General features: G+C 37.5%; 1 protein-coding gene across 1 annotated transcript in view; it reads right to left on the minus strand.

Moving 5' to 3' along the window:
• HACD2 (3-hydroxyacyl-CoA dehydratase 2) overlaps positions 1-22,889 on the minus strand; it is a 96,078-nt gene that overhangs the window by 65,383 nt on the left and 7,806 nt on the right. The window contains exons 2-3 of the mRNA XM_027845130.1: positions 18,969-19,086; positions 7,652-7,670 (exon numbers count right to left, since the gene is read on the minus strand). Coding sequence (XP_027700931.1) covers positions 7,652-7,670; positions 18,969-19,086 — 137 coding nt within the window. The remainder of the gene's footprint in view (positions 1-7,651; positions 7,671-18,968; positions 19,087-22,889) is intronic.

Genomic DNA, 22,889 nt, shown 5'->3' on the forward strand with positions numbered 1-22,889 from the left:
CCCTTGAGATTCAAAGGTAATTGCCCTTTTTTACTTTCAGTATTTAAAAAAAAAAACTCCTAAATGCAAAGTAAATAAGGAAGACTCTGACTTGATTTCATCTAATTATTGCTTCCCAAAATACTGGAATTTGAGGGAGCAATTAGATGACATATGAGAATAGTGGGACAGAAGATCTGAAATAAGGCCTATCCTGGAAAATGTGGGTTACGTGGTCTGCTAATCATGCTCCAAAATTATCACTATCTCCTTTCCAATCAAAATCCCCATTCCCTGAGTATTCTAGATTTCACTTAAATATTGATTTGATAAAAGTTAGTAATACTTTCATTCAGTTGATCTAGGTTACTTTGGCTGAACTAGTTTCTCCCCCTTCTCTTTTTATTCTTTTGGACTTGGGTGTTTCTGATTCTAAGTACAGCATTCTATTCACTCTGCTACCTAGGCTTAGCTTAACCTTCCCACGAGGTATTAAATTTTAAAAAGTAAGCTAACCAAGTGACTCTTAATTGGTAGAGATGTGAGAGAGCAATCTTTTTTGTGTGGACTGAATAGGGTCAGGGGAGGGGGACTTCTGAGGCTACCCAAATGCCTTTGGGCTCTAGGAGAACTAGTCCCACACCTCATTAGTCTGCCAAGGAATAAACCATATGGAATCAATATTCCTTTGTAACATATAACCATAGACTATCCGCTAAACTCTTCCTAACTATACAAATCTCTGAACTGAATTCATAGGCTTCAGGTTTTATGTTTTTTTAGAAAATATTTGAAACCTCAATTGCAGCCACAACATAAACAAAGGTGTCCAGTACTAGCTGAACAGTCATTAAGATCAAGTTACTTTTTTTTTTTTTTGATGAGGCAATCGGGGTTAAGTGACTTTCTGAGGGTCACACAGCTAGTAAGTGTCAAGTGTTTGGTCTGAGGCTGCATTTGAACTCAGGACTTCCTGACTTCAGGGCTGGTGCTCTATCCACTGCGCCACCTACCTGTCCCAAGATCAAGTTACAAATACACAACCGTAAGTATCATGTATTTTTCTGCCTCCTACTTTTTCAAGTCCCACCTCTCCCTACCCACCATAAAATGAGCTTATTTAAAACAAAGCTCCTCTTCACTCGTACATTCAGAAGTTGTGTCTAAAGGATATACACAAATAAAAAAAAGCTACAAAGTCATTTGAAAAGATCTTACAGGAGAGCTACAGAGTTCAATTAGGCTATAAAACATGAAACTTCACAGTTTGTCAGGAGTTGTCCTCCAGATATCCTTAAATACAAATATTGTGGAAATATGATTTCCAAAAGAAAAGTAATAAATCTAGTTTCAGCAAACATAAAAGAATGTGAACCACTGCCTAGCTTTCAATGGCCTTTGTCATAATTTCTTAAGAGAACACAGAAAAACACAATTTTAAAAAATATAACATTTGCTTCAGTGAAAACTGTACAACTCACCAAAAAACAAAAACCACCAGAAAAGCACTCAACTTATTTACCAATTCTGTTGAGCTCTTTAGAAAATATAAATGAATAAGAACAGCAAAATGGTTTTTTTTTCAAACTTCTCATTTTCAGTTGAAGGAAAAAAACTCCCTTAGTTGTGGCAAAGCATCAGGATCCCATTTTGAAGGCAAAGTCTACTTTTTACATGAGAACATTTTTTCATCTTATAGATTTTTACTTGGAGACCCCCTTTTGCCACCTTGCATTCTTTCTTCACAACTATGGGTATAACTGGTGCTGAGGCCCCAAGTGATGCTAAGAGTAAGAGGTCATACATCATTAAAAAGTGAAGTTATTTTAAAAGAAAGGGAAATGAATGTGAGTATTTCTATACAATGACTCAACAGCCTTATGGGAGAAAACTAACCCTAGTAGTTTTGGAAAATGAATAAAACCTATCATTACCAGCTTTTAACATCCCAAAATATTTCACTGTCATAAGCATGTAAACCGAAGACATCTCAAGGTTCTTTTTAAAAAGTTCTGAATTCCAAGCTATTACTTATATGAAAGCTGGGGAGAAATAAATCCTTATTTCAAAATTAAACTTGTAAGCTGCTTGGAGAAAAAAGCTGTGAGTAATGATGAAACAAAGGGTCTAAGAGGAAAAAAAGAAGAGCATTTAAAAAACAAGTTTTTGGGAATCTCTTCAAAATATGGATTTCAACTGAAAAAGTGAAAGGACTTTAGTAACAGATCTCCTATATCTCAGAGAAGTATATTACAGGGTCTGAAGGAGTTTAGCTGAAATAAGACTTTCACTGGAGGTTTTGTTGAAAATCTTTCAAGCATCAGGGATTTTTTTTAAAGGCTCTTCAGGTAAAAGGTCTTTAGTTTGCACAAAATTTGGCCAGAGCTCTTTTCACAGGTAGTGGATGTACTCTAGATTTGTCCTCAGTCCTCACTGTTCTCACTGTATTCTCATGTAGGGTGTAAAAGTCCTCACTGCCCACTGATAAGGACTTTGTTCAGACAACTGGTGTTATCTCCTGGATAAGGTGTGAAATCTTTGGGACAGCTAGGTGGCAGGGCAGCTAGGTGGCACAGTGGATAGAGCACTGGCCCTGGAGTCAGGAGGACCTGAGTTCAAATCCGGTCTCAGACCGGACACTTGACACTTACTAGCTATGTGACCCTGGGCAAGTCACTTAACCCCAATTGCCTCGCAAAAAAAAAAAAAATCTTTGTCTTATCCTGAGTTGCCCAACTGAAATCATATTAAAGATGATTCTCAGTCAATTCATATATCGTAGCTAAATCTCTGTACATGGCATTTAAAAAGGATGAAGGAGAGTTACAAGGGTAACAATGAGAGAAAGGGACAATGATGAGGGCTAACCAGATTCTCCCCACCTTGGATCACTGCCTGGTCTTGGGAGGGGATTTTGTGTAGCTCAATGAATGTGAAGTGGTCTGGTAGATAGAGTACCTGAAGAACTATGTACAGAGGTTCACAATATTGTACAGGAGGCAACAACAAAAAACAGTCCAAAGAAAAAGAACAAGAAAGCAAAATGTCTTTCTGATGAGGCTTTACAAATTGCTGAAGAAAGGAGGACAGCAAAAGGTAAAGAAGAAAGGGAAAGATATGCCCAACTGAATGCAGAATTCTAGAGAACAGCAAGGAGAGATAAGATGGTTTTCTTAATTGAGCAATGCAAAAAAAAAGAAAGAAAGAAAAAGAAAGAAAAGAAAACAACAGAATGGAAAAGAGGGCTCTTCAAGAAAATTAGATCAAAGGAAAGTGTCATGCAAAAATGGGCATGATAAAAGACAAAAATGTTAGGGATTTAACAGAAGCAGAAGAGATTAAAAAGTGGGTGGCAAGAATATACAAAATAATTATACAAGAAAGAAGAAAGACCTTAACATCGCCAATTAATGTTACTGATCTAGAGCCAGACATTCTGGAGAATGAAGTCAAGTGGGCCTTAGGAAGCACTATGAACCTAGTGGAGGTGATGGAATTCCAGCTGAGCTATTTAAAACTCTAAAAGATGATGCTGTTAAAATGCTGCACTCGATATGCCAGCAAATATGGAAAACACAAGTGTCCACTGAATTGGAAACGATCAGTTTATATCTCAATCCTAAAGAAAGGCAATGCCAAGAAATGTTCAAATTATCGAAGAATTGCACTCATTTGCACACCAACAAGGTTATGCTTACGATTATGCAAGCTAAGCTTCAGCAGTATGTGAACGGAAAATTACCAGCTGGTTTTCAAAGGGGCAGTGGAACTAGAGACCAAATTGCCAACATTCTCTGGATTACAGAGAAAGCAAAAGAGTTCCAGAAAAACATCTACTTCTGCTTCACTAAAGCCTTTGACTGTGTGGATCACAACAAAATGTCGCAAGTCCTCAAAGAGATGGGAGTGCCAGATCATCTTACTTGTCTTCTGAGGAACCTGTATGTGGGCCAAGAAGCAACAGTTAGAACTGAACGTGGAACAAGGGATTGGTTTAAGATTAGAAAAGGAGTACAGGGGCAGCTAGGTGGTGTAGTGGATAGGCCCTGAAGTCTAGAGGACCTGAGTTCAAATCCGGCCTCATATACATAATACTCACTAGCTGTGTGACTCTGGGCAAGTCACTTAACCCCAACTGCCTCACAAAAAAAAAAAGGAGTACAACAAGGCTGTATATTGTTACCTTATTTATTTAACTTATATGTAGAATACATCACATGAAATGCCACGCTGGATGAATCAACAGCTGGAGGCAAAGTTGCCTGAACAAATCTCAACCCCCTCAGACATGTAAACAATACCACTCTGAGGGCAGAAAGAAAGTGAAGAAGAATTAAAATGAGAATAAAAGAGGAGACTGTAAAATCTAGCTTGAAAAAAAATTAAGATCTTGGCAACTGGTCCCTTAATTTCCTGGCACAGAGGGAGAAGAAATGGAAGCAGTGTCAGATTACATATTCTTGAGCTCAAAGTTCACTTCAGATGGCAACTGCAGCAGCTAGGTGGCACAATGGATAGAGCACTGACCCTGGAGTCAGGAGGACCTGAGTTCAAATCCAGCCTCAGACCCCTGACACTTCCTAGCTGTGTGACCCTGGACAAGTCACTTAATCCCACTGCCTAGCCATTAAAAAAAAAAATTTAAAAGACACTTGCTCCTTGGAAGGAAAGCTAGAGCTAATCTGGACAGCATAATTAAAAGCAGAGACATCACCCTGCCAAAAAAGGTCTATGGTTTTTCCACTAGCAATGGATGGCTGTGAGGGTTGAAACTGAACTTGAGTAATACTTAAATACTTTGGTCACATAATGAGAAGACAGGTATCATTGGGAAAGACCCTGATTTTGAGGAAGATTGAATGCAAAGGGGATGGCAGAGGATGAGATGGAAAGATAATGCCTTGGAAACAATGAACATGAACTTGGACAGACTTCAAGAGAGAGTGGCGAACAGAAGGGCCTGGCATACTATGGTCCACGGAGTCACGAAGAGGTGGACATGATTGAACAACTGAAAAACAAAAACAACCACCAGAGTTCCAGGACTTGGTTTCCTACACAGGTAGTCTGGCCACCCTCCCGATCCTAAGGAACAACATACTGTGAAGAAATTCCTGGACCAGTAGAGGAATTTTTGGCCCAAGGAGCAAATCGGGACTTTGTCCTTCACTGGTAATGTAAGTTATAGGTGGATTGTGATGGTCTGGAAGATTCTGCTGATGTCAAATACTTTTAGCTCATAAGAGAACCTCAGGGGAGTATTTTAAGTCTGCAAGACAGTAAAAGTCCCTAAGGAGATGTGAGGCTCAATGGAAAGGAAGGCTGCTTAACTTGCCAGCAATCCTGAATTATTTCTGGGGAGGAGTACATGTGTTTGGTAAGAATCCAGGATATTGCTCTAAGTTAGGACTCTATGGTATATGGGTCCCTGAGACAGGAGACTCACCAGAGGCGTGAACTACTTTACTCTTTAAGAACTTCAAGTTCTTTCCTCTTGACAAGGCACTGGCAGGGGGAATACAGTTAACTCCAGAAAGGCAGATGGGGTTGTCCTCTTTATCAGCTCTGGTGTGCACCTTTTTTCTTTTTGTTGAGTTAAAAAAAAAAGCCTCATATATTCAATATATTGTTAGTCTGAATGCTTGCATGGGCAATTTTCTTTCTGCTATGGAAACTTAGAAATGAACCTTATTCTGATGCTTCCAGAGGAAGATATCCTGCAAAGGATATAAATAAAAAACAAAGCATGACTATTGAGAAGCTCCTAAGACTGAACCAGGTCAGTGGAAACCCAAAACTTTGCTGCTAGTCCACATGTAGGCTAAATAAAAGATATACACTGGTTTCCTTTATTCACATGCTTATTAACCCCCTCAAAGAAATCACACAGGTTAATGAAGCATGATCCCCCCCCCCCGAATATGTGTTCAGTCATCCCAGATCAAGTTCTCCCTGTGCAGTCTCCAAACTGGAACATGATTATGAAGAATACTATCTTATATTTGCTTTGTCCTTTAAATTTTCAAAGGCATATGTATATTACATTATCTCATGTGATCCACACAACAACCCTGGTAGCCTGTTAGGAGGGTTTTATTATGGTCATTTTTTGGATAAGGAAAGTGAGGCACAGACAAGTTTTAAATAGTACTGACACTAACTATGACTCCTTACCTAGCTCTTGCCACATCTACCAGCTCTTAATTACTGCCTCTACCGAAGGACAGTGATCATAGTTTCTCAATGAAGAAATTGAGACATATAAGCAAAGGATATTTCTTTCACAAAACCTCATTAAAAGCATGTTTTCTATTGGGAAAAATTTTTTACAGTAAGTTTCTCTGATAAAGGTCTCATTTCTCAAATATTTAGAGAACTGAGTCAAATCCATAAGGATAGGAGTCATTCTCCAATTGATAAATGGTAAAAGGATATGAACAGACAGTTTTCAGAAGAAAGCAAAGTTATCCATAATTACAAAAAAATGCTCTAAATCACTACTGATTAGAAAAATGCAAATTAAAACAATTCTGAGGTAGCACCTCACACCTATCAGACTGGCTAATATGAAAAGGAGTATGACAAATATTGGAGGGGATGTGGAAAAACTGGGACACTAGTGCACTGCTGGTGGAGTTGTGAATTGATCCAACCATTCTGGAGAACAATTTTAAACTAAGCCCAAAGGGCTATAAAACTGTGTATATACCCTTTGACCCAGAAATATTACTACCAGGTCTGTATTCCAAAGAGATCAAAGGAAGGGATAAAGTCCTATATGTACAGAAATATTTATAGCAGCTCTTTTAGTGGTGGCAAAGAATTGGAAATTGAGGGGATGCCCATCAATTGGGGAATGGCTTGAACAAGTTGTGGCATATGACTGTGACAGAATACTATTGTGCTATAAGAAATGATGAGCAGAATGGTTTCAGAAAAACCTGGGAAGACTTATATGAATTGATGCAAAGTGAAAGGAGCAGAACTAGGAGAGCACTGTACCTAGTTAGCAGCAATACTATATGATGGTCATCTGTGAATAACTTGGCTATTCTCAGCAATATAATAATCCAAGATAATTCCAAAGGACTTATTATTAAAAATGTTATCCACCGCCAGAAAGAGAACTGATGGAGCTAGAATGCAGACTGAAGCACTCTTTTTTATACTTTATTTTTCTTTGGGCTTTTTCTGGGTCTGTTTTCTTTTACAACATGCCTAACATGGAAATATGTTTTCATGACTGCACATATATAACCTATATCAAACTGCTTGCCTTCTCAAGGGGGAGGAAAGGAGAGAATTTGGAACTCAAAATTTTTAAAAAAATGTTAAAAATTATTTTTACATGTAATAGGAAAAAATAAAAATTTTTTTTTTGAAGTACATTTTCTTTTCTTAGAAATGTCCCTAAAAACCCAGGATATGTCATCACTTACCTATAGGGAAAGGGTGACTGGGTGGTTTTAAATTAAAATGTTCAACACTGGCATTCAAATAGTAACTCCAGTTTCAGAAACCCCAAACTATACCAATATATATAATCTTAACACCTACAAATGATTTTTGGTTTTCTTATAATTACTCAAATAAGTAGATAATTCTATTATTCCTCAATTTAAAAAAAAATTAAAACCATTAAGTATAGCAGAGTAAAAAATTCCACACTTACCTATAGCACAGTGTAAAATCTAGAAGAAAAAATAAAAAAGGAATATTAGTGAGAGCTTTGAATAAAAAGATTTTTCGTTATTACCAGTAACAATGTAAATGAAAGACTATAATACTCCATTTTAAGAACTGGCTATCAGCTGATATGTGATTCTTGTTCAGGAAGCTTTAAAAAAAAATTAGACTGAATACTGATTAGTTTGGAAGATTTCCTAAGGATTAACCCCATTTATGTGTTCTTTTAGTTAATTTCAATTCAACTCTCTATAGTATACATACATATTACATTTACATAATAATTATACTGAGGCACTTCATTTCTCACCCACTGATGTCCCAGAAAATCTGGCAAGAACATTAAATTGAACTCAATGAAAACACTGTAAGTCACTGGAACACTTCCTACCCTCAGAGATCTTACATTCTACTGGAGACAAACAGATGCTCAGATAAGTAGACTCCCCAAAAAAAATCTGAGAAAGGAGACAATACCAACAACTGGAGGATCAGGGAGGGTTCCCAAAGGAACCAGCACCTAAATTGAGCTTTGAAGGAAAATAAGAGGTATCTGAGACATAGAGAGGAGAAGTATCGTAAGACTTAAAGCTGAATGTGACCTTAGAGATCAAGTCTCAATTTTACGATAAAGAAAGTGAGTCACATGATTTGCTTAAGGTCACCTAAGGAATTACTGAGATTTAAAGCCAAGTTTTTTTTTACTCCAAATCCAGTTCTTCTTATGCTATACCACAGCACTACTCCTAACGTTCCAGGTATGGAGGACAACCTGCACAGAGTACGGAGTTCAAGTATTGGTTAATGGTCCAATTTTGCTGTTATGTAGTCTGAAATAGGGTTGGAATTCTAGGTAGAAGCTAGATTGCAGAGGACCTTTAATGTCAGGCTGGGCAGTGTTTGTATTTTATGCTAGAGCCAATAGCGAGCCATTGAACGACAGTCAAATGTATGCCTTCAGAAGGTCACTTTGGCAACTGAGTGGCAAACAGACTGGGGCAGAAGAGACTGGAAAGCACAATGACCAAGTGAGAAGCTATTACAGTAGTCTAAGTGAATGATGATGAAGAACTGAATTACAGTGTGAGTGGAGAGATGAGAGATGGACGCTAGAGATGCCATACAGAACTGACAAGACTAGACAACTAACTGGATCTGTTGGGTAGAGGAAAGAGAAAATTAAACTATGACTCTGAGGACGTGAACCTGGGTGACTAGAAACAAGGAAGTCTGGGGAAGAAGCTGGCAGGGATATACACTGAGGAAGTTATGATCATTTCTGTTTCGAACAATTTTGTACTTGAAATGCTGAAGGATTTCCAGGTAAAGGTGTCCAGTGGACAGCTGAAGACACCAATTCCAATGGCAACAAGAAACTTTATATAAAGAGATAAATGCTAGACATACAGATTTAGGAGTCTTCTCCACAGGAACAAGAACAGATGACATCACTAACAGAAAGAATATAAAGAGAGAAGAAGGTCTAAGATCGAGCCATAAAGACACACATGCTTGGGGGCAAGAAATGGACACTGATCCAGCAAAGTCCAGCACTGTATCTATTATATGATACTGCCCTCCTTCCCCAATCACTTTTGTACTGGTACATCCCAGGACCTGGTGTGCAAGCTCCTAGGATCTTAAGGGTCACAGATTTAGAATCTGGAAGTTATCTACTTCAACCCCCTCACTTCATGTTATATGACTTAACCAAGGTCACACAGGTACTAAATGGCAGAGCCAGCCCTTTGACTCCAAATCCAACATTCTAATTTATTGCAGTGTCTTCCCTTCTTTCCCTATACCCCAATCAACCTAGACATTGAAAAGAACAAAATTATGAATCAGTTTATCAAAGCAACTAATTTTAAAACTGTCCCTGCCCCTCTTCCCTGACTTTCCAATAAAGAACAGACAAAATATAAAACACAAAAATAACAACTTCGAGTTAAATGAGTAAGGGTTTTAAAAAGCAAGGAAATGATTTCACCTTCTTGTTGACAGGAGGACACTAAGAATTAGGAGTACCCTTAGGTCTCTGTGCAAATAAAGGCTTTCCTAAAAATGGACCTATTATTCACATGTAATCTTTAAGCCACATAACAACTTTCTATTTTTGTATTAACGAAGGTATAAAATTTCATGTGGCACTGAGAGGATCACAGATTTACAGCAAGAAGGGATAACAGACATCACATAGCTCAACGACCTTCTTTGCCACTACCTTCCTCTAATTTCCTGGATTCCCAAATATACAGACACTCAATTTCTATTTATGGAAAAAATATAAGTTTTCCTTAAACCTCCTCCCACTCGCAGTCAATTTTTCCTGCTCCTCAAGAGGAGTAGGTCATCCTTTCTGTTGTATGAAAGGTGGATTTACTACAAAGAACTACTACGAAACATAAAAATAGCCTAACACAACAGATGGGTCAAGTTTACAAGTTACAAAGGTTTTTATGTCTTAGTTCTGGTTTTAGGCACAAACTACAGCAAACTAGGCAGCTTCCTTTCTTAGCTCCCTCTTCCCTCCAGTTCTGACATTTTTCTCCTAAGTCTTACCTTTTATGACAGCTCAGTTTTGACATATTTGCTATAGATTTGGTTGGCATGGCTATTGGCATCTCAACTTTCTACTCCAGAAATTTAAATTTAAATTTAGGTACCTCTCCCCTAGAGTATATCCTTCTGCAGAATACAAGACTTAAATTGGATACTATCAACCCCAGACAGTATCCTCCTGGGCATGCTGACCTTCTGCTTCCCACATTACTTTTCTCAAAGGTATCATCTCCTTGGGCTTCAGGCTTTTACCCTTCTGCAATCGATCTCTGTTTCTGCCACTGGAAAGTCTCTCCTCTTAACCTGCCTTCTCTGTTCCTAGTTGGTTTGCCTAAAGTAAATTTTACTGGATTATTCAGGTCAGTCCTGTCTTTATTTATCTCTGCTTAATTACCTTATTGCACTCTGTCCCATCTTCCTACCAGTAGTCGAACTTTGCCCCAAAGACTCTGGGCACAGATACCTTTCACCTTTTTCCTCCTCGAACCAGGCCTTCATACCAACCATTTCCACACCCCACTGCCACACGGACTACTGCCCAACATCTGTCTTTCTCCAATGGGCTCTCCTTTACAGGTTGCTATTAGAATGAAAACTCCTTAAAGGCAGGGACTATCTTGTTGGCTTCTATTTGTATTTCCAGCACTTAACACAGTAGAGAGAATGCAGTAAATGCTTAATCAATGCCTTCATTTATGCTAGCAGAAGGGGCACTTAGAGAAATTCCCTTCTCTAAGCCTCTATTATGTAATTTCCAGTCTCAGCTCTCCTCAATCTCTTATTCTAACATTTTCTTTACTCTGCTTCTATCTTTCTGGTCCACCCACAGCTTCCCAATTTCACTGGCCAAACTAAGCTGACTAAAGCCAACGGGAGTTGATTGTTTTTCCTTGTTTTCAATTACTGGCTTAATCCTATGGTAATGAGCATCATTTAGACCCTGACACTCATGGGACAGATCCTTGGACTATGTTGTTATATTAATAACAAGGAAAAATGTATAGCAAATATAAAATCAACACATTCTCACTCCAACCGCCTACATAACTGGGCAGAAAGCAATTCACCAGTCACTTTTCTACCTTATAACATTTGAAGGGTTCCATGTGACAGACTCAAATCCATCACAGTTTTGGAGCACAGCATTATAAATTTCTTATAAATTTCAAACTATGACTAAGTTTAAGGCAGTGATGGATAGAGCTGACCTTGAAGCCTGGATTCAATTACCACCTTTGACACATGACGCCTGTGTGACCCTGGGCAAGTCATTTAATATTTCTCAGTCTCAGTTTGCTCATTTGTAAAACAGTGCTAATAACGGCACTTACCTCAAGGATTTTTGTGAGGATCAACTAAGGATTACTTTGTAAACCTTAAAGTTCTATAAGTATTAGCTACTATGGTTATTACTATGATCTTATTTATCGATCTTGACTCTGAAATCCTAAGTTGCTTGTAGCCAAGGTCTCATACCTAGCCCTTCCACCTGGTAATCAGTATAGTGCAAAGCACAGAAGATACAATGCTCAACAAATACCTGCTAGATTGGATGGAAAAAATGATGTGCAGAAAAAGATGAAGGAAATCTTTACTGGGGGTGGGGTGGTGGACTTTTTAAGTTATTCAGAAGAAAAGCTATTTTTCACTAAAAGAAAGTTTTACCCTTTATTGCTTATAATGTCTTTAAACCTCATTCTGACCACTCTTTCAATCTATCCTATCACTGCAATATACATGTACACACACATCATATATATATGCACATATAGTCATCTAGTTCAACTCGTTCATTTTATACAACATACACATTTTACAAATCATAAAAACACAATTTACACATCATACACATAGATATACATATCACATATGTAGGTATGTATGTACGTGGTATGTGTATAATCCTAAGGACTATATATTTATATGTGTGTGCACATATATGAGATGTGTGTATATATTAAATATTATCCTTACATATGTATTATATATGAATTGAAATAATCATTGATTCTCTTTTTTAAATTGATTCTTTTTATAGTTAATTGATTTTGTCCTATAGCTGTCTAAGTCATGATTCCCTGTCTCAGAACTTAATTCAGGAATCCAGCTGGTCTGCAACGAGTTTAGAAATCCAATACTCCTGTTAATTATTGTTCTATTCTGGTATCAAGAAAATCTGTTACCCTCAAAGAAGGCAGGCAGACACCAAAGAGTCTAGTCAAGTATCTTTTATATCATCCAGCTATCCTTCAAGTATATCTAGTTTGTTATCCAAAGAATCTCAGTCCTTGCAGATACAGCTGGATTCAAACAATGAACATTTCTTAGTGACAGAAGGGAAGGAGGGGGTTGTTGTTAGCCTTCATTTCCAATCTCCAACTAATCATATTTTCTTCCATCTATGATGCTAGCCCTCCTATTTTCCGTACTCCCCAGAACTATAAAAGAGAATTATTCCCCTCATTCAGGGTCTTAGCTTTGCTGGGGAAGCTGAGATCCTATTATTGGTAAATTCACACTTTACTAATAACTTGTGCTTAGAACTTTGTGCCTCAGTCTAATTTAATTTTAACTGTTACAGTATATATAAGAGATGTGTGAGTATATATTAATTACTATTCTAATCAAGGATGCTCCTATTAATACAGACCTCCTACCTTAAATCTCCTGAACTTTTGCTTCAACAGAAACCAGAATTACAGCAAGTCCTATGCTTCGTGAAAAGAAGTAAGTCCAGTCAATTATAAAAAAAAAGTTTCTGAGAAGGTGTGGCAATTCTTCTCACTCAGTTCTGTAGTGTTAGGAAACATTCAGGAATTATATCTGAATGGAATGTCTCAGGAAATGGCCTAAGTAGGTCTGGTAAAGGAAAGTGAGAGGTTTCAGCTATGTGATGAAGGTTTTAGAGATGTGATGAAGCTTTAATGATCTGGTACCTATATGCATATACCTTGTCACCCCGGTCAACTCCCACCCCCGACTGTGGGCCCTCCATACGGCCCTCCATACATAGGAAGGGCCATGGGATAGTCAATTTAGAGTGGCAAGAAATTTTTTAAGAAGTTCAACTTGCTCATTTTACAGATCCACAAACAGAGGCACAGGGATTAAGTAATTTCCCCTAAATGATACAACTAGTAAGTGGCAGAGCTAAGGTTACACTTAGGTCCTGTGATTCCAAGTGTAGTAATCTTTCTAAAGCACCATTTCTTAGTCAAGTCTGTTTCCAAACTGCCTTACTTCCATGCTAAAGCAAATCTGGATTTACTATGGAAGGATTCTATAAAAATAATTTTGGTCACTTAAAAGGGGCAGAAGGGGGCAGCTAGGTGGCGCAGTGGACAGAGCACTGGCCTTGAAGTCAGGAGGACCTGAGTTCAAATCCAGCCTCAGACCAAACACTTAACACTTCCTAGCTGTGTGACCTTGGGAAAGTCACTTAACCCCAATTGCCTAAAAAAAAAAAAAAAAAAAATTTTAAAAATTTAAAAAAATATAAAAATAAAAGGGGCAGAAAATCCAGAAGGTACAGAACACTGCAATGTCCTACCCCCAAGAACTCCCTTTTAGTGGGAATTTTACACATCTCAAAACTGATTTTAAATAAACCATATCCCCCTTCATTTATAATGATATGCTAGCAACTTGATTACTAGGCCTGTGGGTAAACTTGAAAGTTGTCACTGAAACCACAAGATAACCACCTTACTAATTCCTTAAAAAGAGGTATGGGCATGTTTTAATATGTCCATGCTTCCATGCTGCCATTTTCCAAAAATAAGTCAAAAGATGTTTCTGTTCAAAGTGTTCAATGGTGTTCCTTAGCTGCAGAGGATTTTAAGAGCAATCTGGTCCCATAACATATACAGCACTGGAAGCTTGTAAGCACATAATGATTTTGTTTTTTGTACTATCACCACACAAGTGAAGGATCTTACCCCAAGCTAGAAGGTAAGAGTGAACTGATCAGAAACCCAAAGGCATCACCTCCTCTACCACCACTCCAGATTGAGCAACAATTAATTAGATTTGTCGTCATAGAAACACTTAATACTTGGCCCTTTGCATGATAATACAATTACTCTTTGCATACGGCACATTAAAAATAAAAAAGGGAAGAAAATAGTCTCTGTAAAGTATAGGCCATTAAGCCATACTTAAGATTCCTGTTAAAATTCTAGAATTTACTAATAAAGGAATAGTAAACATGCAGAAGATGAAAGGATGATCATAAAAAGCCAATGTGGCCTCATAAGGAAGAGATAATGCTAAACTAATTGCATTTCTTTTTCTTTTTTTTTTTTTTGACAGGATTACTAGAATGCTAGTTCAGGGGAGTGCTGTAAATTTAACTAGATCATATCTTATTTTTAAATATATTTTATTAATGTGTCTTGTCTTTATATCACAGTCAATTGTGAGAATAGCTCCTCCTGCACTATCTGTCTACCAGGTGAGAAACCCCAGAGTCTTGGATGTAGGGGAAGGGAGAAACTGGTATTACTATCATTACAGATTACTAAAATCTCTGGTCTCTACATCTATCTTAAGCTTTTAAAATGTTCAATTTCAAACACTGTTATAATATTGCTGTAATGAAACTAACTGCCCCTCTGCAAACACTGTTTATTCACTCTATTCACCTATTCATAATGATGTTCTCTAAACTCTATTTTGAGACCTCCTATAAATTGGCTATATTGTTAAGCAAAGTTAGTGATCTTCAAAACTTTTGACAGCTATAATTAAAATATATCTTTTAAGAATAAACAAATAATAAAAACTTGGTTAATCAGAATGCTCAGGGAATGGGGGTTTTGGTTAAGTCGAGGAATTCAAAGCCCTTTTTTGTTTAAACCTGTGCTGTTGAATATCTTTTTAATCTATACTAGTTCACTTTCTCACATCAGTAAGTACAGTATACTGAATATAAGAGGATTGAGGACCTCACAGTGCTTTGAAATCATTATGTTAACAATCTACTCTAACTAGATTTAGAAGCACAAGAGAAGTTGTTTAGAGTCACTGAGCCAACAGAAAAATCATGCTCATCATTTGACATTTCTATAGCATTTTATAATTTAAAAAGTCTGCAAAGCACTTGATATACAGATTTCTCAATTCAGCTATGAAATAGCTCTGTGGGGAGGGCAGCTAGGTGGTACAGTGGACAGAGCACTGGCCCTGGAGTCAGGAAGACCTGAGTTCAAATCCAGTCTCAGACCAGACACTTGACACTAGCTGTGTGACCCTGGGCAAGTCACTTAACCCCAACTGCCTTGCCAAAAACAAACAAATAAACAAATTAAAAAAAAAAAGAAATAGCTCTATGAAGTAGGTGCTACAGTTATTACTATTCCCATTTTACAGCTGAGGAAACAAAAGCTGATGTTAAGTGACTTGCCTATGATTATGCAGCTAGAAAAACAACGAAGAAACTAAGAAAAGGGAATATAAAAACGTATCCAGTAACACTAGTCATATCATTTGAAAGAATTTTCAATCCAGTACAAAATCCTGGGCAACACCCATAATTAGAAAGCATGATCTGGATGATGAGCCAGCAAAGGACACTGGAGAAAAGAATGGTGAGGCAGGTAGAAGAGCTAGGAGAAAGTAGTGTCTAAAAAATTCAAGAAAAGAGAGTGAAAGGAGAAGCTACATGGTGCAGTGGATAGTGCTTGGGCCTTGGAGTCAGGAGGACCTGAGTTCAAATCTGGCCTCAGACACTTGACACTTACTAGCTGCGTGACCCTGGGCAAGTCACTTAACCCCACTGCCTAGCCAAAAAGCAAAAAAACAAACAAACAAAACAAAGAGAGTGAGGAGCAATGTCAAATGCAGAAGATAGGTTTAGTAAGATGAGGACCAAGAAAAGGCCATCAAATTTGCCAAATAAAATATCACTTGGTAACTTTGAAGAGATCAGCGTCAGTGGAGTGATGTCCTCAGAAGCCAGACTGCAAAGGGGTGAGAAGTGAATGAGAAAAGACAAAGTGCAGAGAGCTTTTCTAAGAGTTTGGGGAAAGGAGAACTATAGAATGGTATGAAGGGATGGTATAATGAAGAGAAAGTTTTTTAAAGATGGGGGAAACTTAAACACATTTGAAGGCAGTACAGAAGGAACCATTAAGGAGAGAACAAAGATTAAAGAGAAAGAGAGGCTGACTAAGGTTGCAATATGCTAGAGAAGACAGGAGGGGAAGGTATGAAGGGCACATGTAGAAGGACAGGTTGGTCTTGGCAAAAAAAAAGCCACCTCAGTGTCAAAGCAAAAGGAAGAAAAGGTAGAAGATTATTTTAAGGGGGTCTTGAGGTGAAAAGAAGGGATCTCATAACAAATGGTCTCAATTTTCATGGCGAAGCTAAGAGAAGAGGGCCTCAGCTGAGAGGAAGGAGGGAGGCAAGAAAGGTGTGGGAGGCTTGAGAAAAGCAAATAAAGTTTGGAATAATAACTTCTGTAAGAAGTGAGATAAGGAACCAATTAGGAAGGATAAGAGGATTGCCTTACTGCAGGAAACTGCATAATATGAATTTATAATGTACCCAGTTATATGAGTTTCTGATTAGCAATATCAAACAAGGCACAAAACAAAGAGATACATATTCACCAAGGGTATTCACCACTTTCATGGAAGATGTTTTATAAAGGGTCCAAATGGAAGAGGGAATCCTTATAGATGATGAGATGCTTGGGTTGTTCTTGCGGGGAAATGGTATTGTTAATGATTGCCTCAAATTCAAGAATATTATAGGGCCTCCTCAACAAAATTCATTACCACTCAAAAGAAATCAGCCTAGCAATTCACCTAAGAAAAACCAAGTAGATGAAGAGTGTTTATTTCCCAGATGACACATACAAATCACAACTTCTAGTTAAGATGTCAACATGAAAGATCTTCAAGAACCCCAGCTCTCCCACAAACATCTCAGCAAATAATTAAAAAGTGTACCAAATGGAACAGCGATAAGGAACCTGCAGCCTTGAGGCCACATGTGGCCCTCTAGGTCCTCAAGTGTAGCCCTTTGACTAAATCCAAACTTCACAGAACAAATCTCCCCCTCACCCTCCTTTTTTTTTTGGTGAGGCAATTGGGGTTAAGTGACTTGCCCAGAGTCACACAGCTAGTAAGTGTTATGTGTCAGAGGATGGATTTGAACTCAGGTCCTCCTGACTCCAGGGCCAGTGCTGTATCTACTGTATCACCTAACTGCCCCACAAATCCCCTTAATAAAAGGATTTGTTCTGTAAAACTTGGACTCAGTCAAAAGGCTGCACCCAAGGACCTAGAAGGCCACATATGGCCTTGTGGTCACAGGTTCCCCACCCCTGAGATGGAACAATGATCAAGGTGAGCAGAGAACCAGTAAGGTCCTCCATCTAGTCCAAGACTGTACAAGAAGAGGGTCAGAATTCTAAGAGTGTGTGGAAAGAGATATGGAAGCCAGCATGAGCTATGGTAAACACATTATTTAGCACATGGACAAGAACTGCCAGGATGATGAGGTTGGCAAGGCTGATGGGTAGCTATCTATACCCTATCTATATCTATCTACCCTCTGATGCACCCACACCAGAGAGATCACAGATTCCACCAAATATCAAAATATCCTTTTCTTGAGTTGCCATGGTCTAAGACTTGATCTCTAGTGCAGTCTTTTGGTAATAAGCCTATCTATTTTTAGCTAGGTGCATCCTAATAAAGCAGATGTAGTCTGATGTTGGGATCATACTTGAAACTATTCTACTGTGGAAGAACCTTTTGGAGCAGTTGCTTCACTGGCACAATTTTTGAGACTCTATAGTCACACTCACACTATGATAAGGAATGAGAACAGGAATTTTCTGGAGGATTTATTAATTATTGGAATCAATATCATTAATAGCTAGAATAGCTAGCATTTATACAGTGTTTAAAGATTTGCAAAATAGCTTACATATTTTATATAATTTTATCCTCACAATCCTGTATTCTGTATCATGCTGTTATTATCCCCATTTTAGAAATGAGGAAACTAAAAGGTGAGAGAAGTTAAGTGACTTGCCTACAGTCACACAGCTAGTAAAATGTCTGAATCAGGATTTGAACTCAGGTCTCTCTGATTCCAAATCTAGTGCTTTTCCCCCTGGCCCTACCTAGTTATTCATTTACTTCAAAGACCTGGTATTTCACAGTTTGGGGTCCCAGTTCTATTAACAGAGAGGGCCATCTCTATGTCCATGTGTAGGTGGCCAAGCCTCTGGTGATGGGCCTCTCTAAATGTAGCTGGTTGGTCCTCTGAGCACAGTACACAGTTTGTCATCTGCTGATGCATCCTTTGAGAAGCAAGGTCACTTCCATGGCATTATGAGAAAATGGAGCAGGATTTTCATTGCAGGAGAATTATTTTAATAATTATGCAATAGTTCTTCACCCCCATGGTGACCAGATGAAGGTTAACCCTAGGACTTCTTTTAAAAGTTCAAACATACGTAATTCCTAAAATAACTTGTTTTGTGATTTCTAACAAAAGTCACCCAGAAAACTTCTAGCCAAAAAAGAGTTGTTTCGGCTTAAGTTAATTAGGGTTTTGTATTTACAAAGTTGAAAGAGGGGGTTTAAGCATAGCATAGGCAAAATTCCAAATACTGACAAATACCACACAAAAAAGATGGCTAAGTATATTTTAGTAGCAAGTTTCTTATTTCATAAGACAGATTCTTATGGTTATCGATAACATGGAAATATTTCATATCCTACCTCTAAGAGGGCTCCGGTCTGGAAGAATTTCAAAGGCTTCTCAATTGAGTAATAAAGGTTGTGATAGCTACCTTTGGCCAAATATGCTCTGACCAGACCAACTGCAATAACAAGCCACCTAGAAAAAGAAAAAACAACAAAGAGGCAAGCATAAGTATAACTGAGGGTGACAGAAAGATAGGATAGAGACAATGAGGTTACACAGGTAGCTCCTCTGAACAACAACAAAAACTGTGCAATCATAACTGGGGAAAATACCAGCAGAGTGCTGTGTAAATTACACAACAGTGTACCCAGCAATATTTCACCTATCTGAAACTTAGTTTACTGATATCCTTGCACATCCAAAACCATACCGAATAAACATGAGTAATCAGAAAAGGCCTCCAAGCAGGCAAAATTGAACACAATGACTACGCAATTAAACTTCATGCGTTTTACTCACTGGAAAGTTTCTCAGATTGTAATTCTGGGCCATTTTATTTTTATTTTAGGAAAAATTCTAATAATTTTAGCTCATAACCAAACCCATAGCAGGAGCAGAAGCAGCAAATTAGAAGTGGGAAGGGAGACGTCTTAAGAAAGACAAACTGACTACAATAAAAACTGACAAATGACAGCAAGAAAAGAGATTACTCTGAAAAAAAAACTTCTAAAAAGATATGAAAACAAACTATGGCATCTGAATGTAATGGAATATTATTGTGCTATAAGAAATGATGAAAGAGTTTCAGAGAAACCTGGGAAGACTTGTATGAACTGATGCAGAAGGAAGGGAGCAGAATTGGGAGAGTAATTTATACTATAGCAACCACATTGCAAAAATGAACAATTGTAAAAGACTTAGGAATGCTGATCAATAAAATGATCAACCACGATTCTGGAGAACTGATGATGAAGCATGCTACCCACACCAACAGAAACGTGAGGAAGAATGCAGAAGGAGACACATTTTTGGACATGGCCAACAGGGAAATTTGTTTTGCTCAATCGTGTACATTTGTTATAAAGGTTTTTTATCCACCACCAATGCGCTCCCACCCCCACCCCCACCCCCATCCCCTGCAGTGAGGTTGGAGGAAGTGCGATAGGAGAAAAAACTTAGTAACTGAAAATAATAAAATTTGATTTAAAAAAATAAATGCTATGTAGAACAGACACAAAAGGTATAGTCTACTTTAAAATCAGACTTGACTGATAAATCAAGACTCTTAAAATCACCTTGTTTAAGGAGGCAGGGAAGGAAGTATATGTTTTAGAAAGACCAACATAAAAAGGATTAAAATATACTTCTCTCAGTAGAAAAATTTCCAGTAAAGATTATGCTATCAGATTTCATGATGTATAAGCATTTTGCTTAACTGGTTTTACTTTGTTACAAGGGAGGGTTCAATAGGGGAAGGAAGTATATCTCAACAAAGGAATGACAAAAGACAACAATACTTTTTTTGTTCAAATATAGCTCAAATAAAAAAGATGTTGGTACTCAAATGCATAAAAACCTCAGTTATCTACAACACAGATGTCCTCAGGGGATCAAAACACTGAATGTTTTACTGTACTTGAATGACTTTTTAAAAATCTTTTTTTATTGTAAACCCAATAACCATCAATAAAAACAACCAAACATACAAAACGTAGAGCAAAATCCCATCCTAGTCTTCCAGATTTTAATAAGAACGAAAAATTAATAAAACAAATACATATGTACATAGGCACATATATATCTATTTATATACTATATCTACATTTTATATACTACATATTTCTTTTATATCATATTCCATTGACACTCACCTATATATGCACACATATATATACATGTGTATACGTTGTGTATATAGATTATGTATGTATGTATGTATGTATGTAGGTGTATTTCCTTTGTCCTTTTCCCAAGTCCACATAAAACACTCATCTTTAGTTTCATTTTTCTTCCTTCTTTCTTTTCTTATATGTAATTGGAGCCAACATGTATACAGTTCTGATTCTGTTGATTCTTTTCTGCCTCATCCTGCATAGGCTTTTCTATAGTTTCTGCCACAGGTCATAGTTCTCAGTTTTTCTGTCACTATTAGACTGTGAACTCCTTGAGGGCTGGGACTATCTTTGCCATACTTTGCATCATCAGTGCTTAGCACAATGTCTGGCACATAGTAAGTGCTTAATAAATACTTACTGACTGACCAGAATATTACTTATATTAATCTATTAATTAATATGATATAATCTATTTGGTCACCCTCCACTTGTTAGAAACATAGGCTGCTTCAAATTTTTTGATATTACAAAAAGAGCAGCTACGAATTTTTTTCATAATGCCTTTTTAAATGATGTACTTGGGATACAGTTTCAACAATGGAATTACCAAGTTGAAAAGTATGCCTTTCCTATTGTTGCAATATTGCTCTCCAAAATGTTTTCCATAGGGGCAGCTAGATGGCACAGTGGATGGAGCACCGGCTCTGGATTCAGGAGGACCTGAGTTCAAATTCGGCCTCGGACACATAATACTTACTAGCTGTGTGACCCTAGGCAAGTCACTTAACCCCAGTGCCTAGCCAAAAAAAAATTGTTTTCCATAAACTACAGCTCCACCAACAATGTATTATAGCGTACCTGTTTCTCCAAATTCTTGCCAACACTGGATTTTTTCTCTGACTTATTTTCAGGATCTGGGGTCTTGTGTAGAAGGGAATTGGTGTAAAATGACTCCAAATTTATTCCCAATGCCATCAAGTTAATTGAATCTCCTCAGGAATTTCACTTAATGCCCCAATGAAGATGAGGAAAGTTGGTTAAAATGAGCATATTTACCTCTTATTTGCCACAGTGATGTTGAAAAAATTAAAAGTTGTAAATTGCTTTAAGTTTCTTTGAGGTAAAGGACTCTAACAAAGCATTATCATCAAAATTGATCCCTTGTATGTCATCCCCAAAATCTAGTATAGAGGCTTATTATAAATAACTGATTTACCAACAGGGAAAATACATAACTCAGTCTTTAAAGTTGTAATTTAATGTAACACAATCCTCTGTATTTAAAGATCTCACAGACCTTATTTAAAGGGACAGTAAAATCCTTTTAAAAGAATGTAATATTACTTTAACATTCTGGATCAAAGCTATTATGTAAAGTGTGTACTGTAATGCTGTGAGACCACAGAACAATAGCGCTTGGAATGCTTACTAGCAATTCACTGATAATTATTGTAATTTTCACCATCATTCATCCTACTAGTAATACTAAGTATCTACCTTAAATGTTAGCTAGAACAGATGTGAAAAATGATTTCTGCTCTTAAAAGCAGATTCAATGAATAGAATTTCAGAACTGGAGAACCTGAAATGTTATCTAGTCCAATCTCCTCATTTGACAGATGAAGAAACTGAGGCCTAAAGTGATTTGCCCAAGGTTATAAAGCAATTGACAAAGCTGGGACTTGAACCTAGTTCTGGTCTAACCTACTTTCCATTGCATCATGTTACTTTGCTTTTGTTGAACAGTTACTGACTGTAATGTTTAAAATATAAGATCTTATGCCCAAAGGACTACAAAACTATGCATACTCTTTGATCCAGCAATACCACTACTAGGTCCATAACCCAAAGAGATCATTAAAAAGGGAAAAGGACCTACACGTACAAAAATATTTATAGCAGCCCTTTTGGTGGTGGCAAAGAATTGGAAATTGAGGGGATTCCCATCCACTGGGGAATGGTTGAACAAGCTGTGGTAGACGAATGTAATGGAATACTATTGTACTTTAAGAAATGATGAGCAGGCAAATTTCAGAAAAACCTGGAAAGACTAGCATGAACAGATGCTGGGTGAAGTGAGCAGAACCAAGAGGACATTGTACACAGTAACAGCTACATTATGCGATGATCACCTTTGTTAGACTTAGCTCTCCTGAGAAA

The sequence above is a fragment of the Vombatus ursinus genome, unplaced genomic scaffold (genome assembly GCF_900497805.2).
Source record: "Vombatus ursinus unplaced genomic scaffold, bare-nosed wombat genome assembly UNPS02014959.1, whole genome shotgun sequence".
Lineage (NCBI taxonomy): Eukaryota > Metazoa > Chordata > Mammalia > Diprotodontia > Vombatidae > Vombatus > Vombatus ursinus.